The sequence below is a fragment of the Cannabis sativa genome, chromosome X (assembly GCF_029168945.1).
Source record: "Cannabis sativa cultivar Pink pepper isolate KNU-18-1 chromosome X, ASM2916894v1, whole genome shotgun sequence".
Classification (NCBI taxonomy): domain Eukaryota; kingdom Viridiplantae; phylum Streptophyta; class Magnoliopsida; order Rosales; family Cannabaceae; genus Cannabis; species Cannabis sativa.
In genome coordinates this window covers 54,958,821-54,962,212 of record NC_083610.1, presented here as the reverse complement: position 1 = coordinate 54,962,212, position 3,392 = coordinate 54,958,821, and the positions used below count along the sequence as shown (strand labels likewise).

Below are 3,392 nucleotides of genomic sequence, written 5' to 3'. Positions count from 1 at the left end.
TACTTTGGGGTGTGTCCGAGCACAAGGTGACTGGCAACCTCACTTTTCCCATCGGGATAAGCATGGTTCCGTTGAATCCCGTGAGCTGGGAACTGCTTGGTGATAGATCCCGGTCCGTGAGGCCTATTGTTGTGAAGGCTTCTTTAAATAGCAAATTCACAGAACTCCCATTATCGATCAATAATCTAGCCACGATCTTATTGGCAATGTGAGTCTTCATGACCAAGGGATCATGGTGAGGGAACCGCACCAACCTTGCGTCTTCTTCCGTGAAAGTAATTGGCTGATCCATGAGCCGGGGCCTTTGAGCTGGAAGCTGAGTGACTTCTCATACCTGGTCATGTTTAATGGCCCCAGCATAGCGCTTTAATTCTTTTCGAGTGGTCCCCCCGATATGGGGCCCACCAGAGATCACAGCCACTCTTCCGTTGGGTCTTGGTGGCAAGCCAGGGGTCTCCTGAGGGATTGGTCCTCCTGAGGGTGCAGTTGGTGCCAACGCTCCGGGCGCACCCTCTGGTGTCCCTTGGGGCAACGGACCCCCTGCCAGAACCGGGTTGAGATGGGGTAGCCAGTTCTTAATCCACTCATACAAGTGACCCAATCAGATCAAGTTTTCGATCTCATCTTTCAGATTTTTGCACTCATTGGTATTGTGTCCAATGTCGTTGTGGTATTCGCATCTTTTTTTGGGATCCCTTCGCGAACTATCTCTGTACAGAGGAGGCGACCTCCTGTAGTGCGTATTTTTCCTCGTGGCGAAATACACACGCTATTGTGTGTTCGTCAGCTCTGTGTACTGGGTATATTGGGGAGTATACCCTCTTTTTTGGCGCTTGTCCTCCGTCTGGTTGCTGCCTTTTGAGGACCTCTTGCTCCGGGAGCCTTGAGAAGGTCCGGTTAGGCTTGCAGCAAGAGCGGAGTGAGATGGGACTTGTCCGCTTACCCCTGAGGGGTTCCCGTAATGCGAAGATGCGGGAGCCAAGGCTTGGCTTTGATTGTATCCTGGAGTAGCGGAGAACTGTATATCACTCATTTGTGGAGTAGCTAAAGGTAGGGTTCTCGAGAGTTGAACCCCGAGTACATATCCTGCCACTCCAGTTGGGTAGTATCCTCCGTAGGCCACTATTTGGGCCTCTTCCAAGTTGATGTACTTTTGGACTCTCTTCTGGAAATCTTGGAGGTTAGCAGCTCTTTCTTGTTGTAATTCGTTCCAGAACGGGGTTCCTGTACGGATCCCGGCTTGAAGAAGCGTAAGTTGCTGCCCGTCATCAACTTTCTTGGTTTTTGAGGCTTCTTCCTTGAACCTCTTTATAAAATTTTTCAACGTTTCTGTGGGTAGTTGCTTGATGTTAGTCAGGGCACTGACTTCGAGATTAATCTTTCTTGCGGCGACGAACTGTCTCCGGAAGCTAACTTGCAATTTGTTCCAGCAGTCCACAGATCCTGGTTCCAACTTTTTGAACCACTCCTCCGCGGAACCGCTTAATGTTAGTGGAAAGCATAAGCACTTGACATCATTACTGACTCTCATAACCGTCATTACTCGGTTAAACCGAGACAAATGATCGCTGGGGTATGAGTCCCCAGTGTAGGCTGCCATTTCGGGCATCTTAAAATTTTTGGGGAGCTCTGCCTCTAAAATGTGTCTGGCACACGGCTCCCGGTCCTCACAATCAGAGTCTGAGTCATCCCCCTTTTGTCTCCGGGAGACTCAAGCAATGTCCTTGCGCAGTATGGATAGCTTAGCCATAATTCCTTCGTTCAGCGTTCCTGCGGAGACTGCCGGTATGTGTTTCTTTTTGTCCAAGTGATCCCGCAAATCACCGTGCTTTTCATTGATCTGGTGTCTTAAGTCAACAGGAGGGTATCTTCGGTTCCCTCTTCCTTTTTCCCCGGGTTCCTGGTGTACAAAAACGCTCTTTCGGTCCTCTCGATCCTGAGGGCCAAGACTTCCTTTTTGGAGTTTGCCCCTCTGCGGACCTTTCCCTTTCGAGAAATCTGAGCGGAACTTTCGCGGATCCTGTACCTTTTTCTTCTTCCCTGGGATGGAAGTAGGGTTTTTCCGTTGATTTCCTTCAAAGGGATACCGTATGGGCTAGGTTCCCTTGACTTATGCTTCTGAGTGCTTGGTGACGACTCTTTCGGCGTTTCCTTGAGTCCTGCGGGGATGGCCTTAGGGTGTATGTGGATCCCTGCTGTCTCCATGGCTTTTTGCATGGCGACCATCACCTCTTGCATCTTTTTGTTTTGTTCTTTTTGGGTTGCGATCTCAGCTTCATGATCAGCAGCCTTTTGCCTTAAGAGCAGTAGTTCCGTGTAACTACCTTCGTTGTAGGCGTCATACTCGTTAAAGTTTTCCTCGTACTCGTCATCGTTGGCCTCCTCTCGTTCCTCAAAATCCACGTTGACTCTTGAAGCCACTTCCTCATCTTCAAGATTTTGAGCGTCTTGAGGAGGACGGGGCTGACGTGTGTCGCGAGTTTCCACCATTGTTGCTTTGGCTTATAAGGTTGTTGTCTATTTGAAGACGCTTCCTTCAGCTCTCAATGAAAGCACCAAAATGTTGACTGAGGTTTTCGACAACCAATTAAATAATATGTATAAGAAAGCTGTAAGGAGTTTAATGCATGGAATTTTTACGTGGTTGGGGCATTAACGAGCCTTAGTCCACGAGTCCTTATTATTTATGAGAGTATTTATTACAGAGAATGTTCTTGGTGGATATCTCTCCTATTTTCTCTCTTTTATTCCTTTGAACCCAGAATTCTCGACCCTTTTCTCAGTGTATTTGTGGGGTATTTATAGTGTTTTTCTGGGGGATCCCTAGAATTGAATCACTTGTCTTTCCGTGCAGGTTCAATAGGGGCACATATTCCTAGTAGATACAAAATAAGAAATACATGACCTATACCGTAGGTACCTTAGGGGTTAGGTGGATATAATCTTTTATCCCTTCTTGATTGATGTGATCCCTCATAAAGTAGCCGTCACTAACCTCATTAATTACAGCGTAATAGCTGCAACAGAGGGGTTACGCTGTCAGTCATATTGTTTATGGTGGTTCCAATACGTTTCCCCCCATGCGGCATTAAATGCGAGGTGATTGCTCAATAGGGTTCAGTACCTCCCGGAGCTGCCTTAATACGGCCCTGGCCTCCGGGAGCATAGAGGTCATTCTCATATCTTCTCCGGGAGCCATCTTCCCAGAGACACTCTTTTGTTGTTCAAGACTTGGATGATTTCCTTAGGAGCTGAGCCTCCCAGCTCCACGTGTCGTCTTTATACCAGTCCATGTATTTTGGGCACAATTAAGAGTAACAGAAATAAATAAGAAAATTTAGAAAATAAAAAAGGTGAATAAGAAAACTCATGTGTAATGTCACATGACTGAT

General features: G+C 47.3%; 1 protein-coding gene across 1 annotated transcript; it reads right to left on the bottom strand.

Annotated features, from left to right (window-relative positions):
- Positions 1–769: 769 nt before the first annotated feature.
- On the bottom strand, positions 770–1,600 carry LOC133032281 (uncharacterized). Its single transcript, XM_061106165.1, has one exon. It carries the CDS (start codon positions 1,598–1,600, stop codon positions 770–772), a length of 831 nt encoding a protein of 276 aa, XP_060962148.1.
- Between the last annotated feature and the right edge of the window lie 1,792 nt (positions 1,601–3,392).

Excerpts from the sequence above, each read along its gene's own strand:
- LOC133032281 (XM_061106165.1), bottom strand. The coding sequence starts at position 1,600 with ATGGCAGCCTACACTGGGGACTCATACCCCAGCGATCATTTGTCTCGG.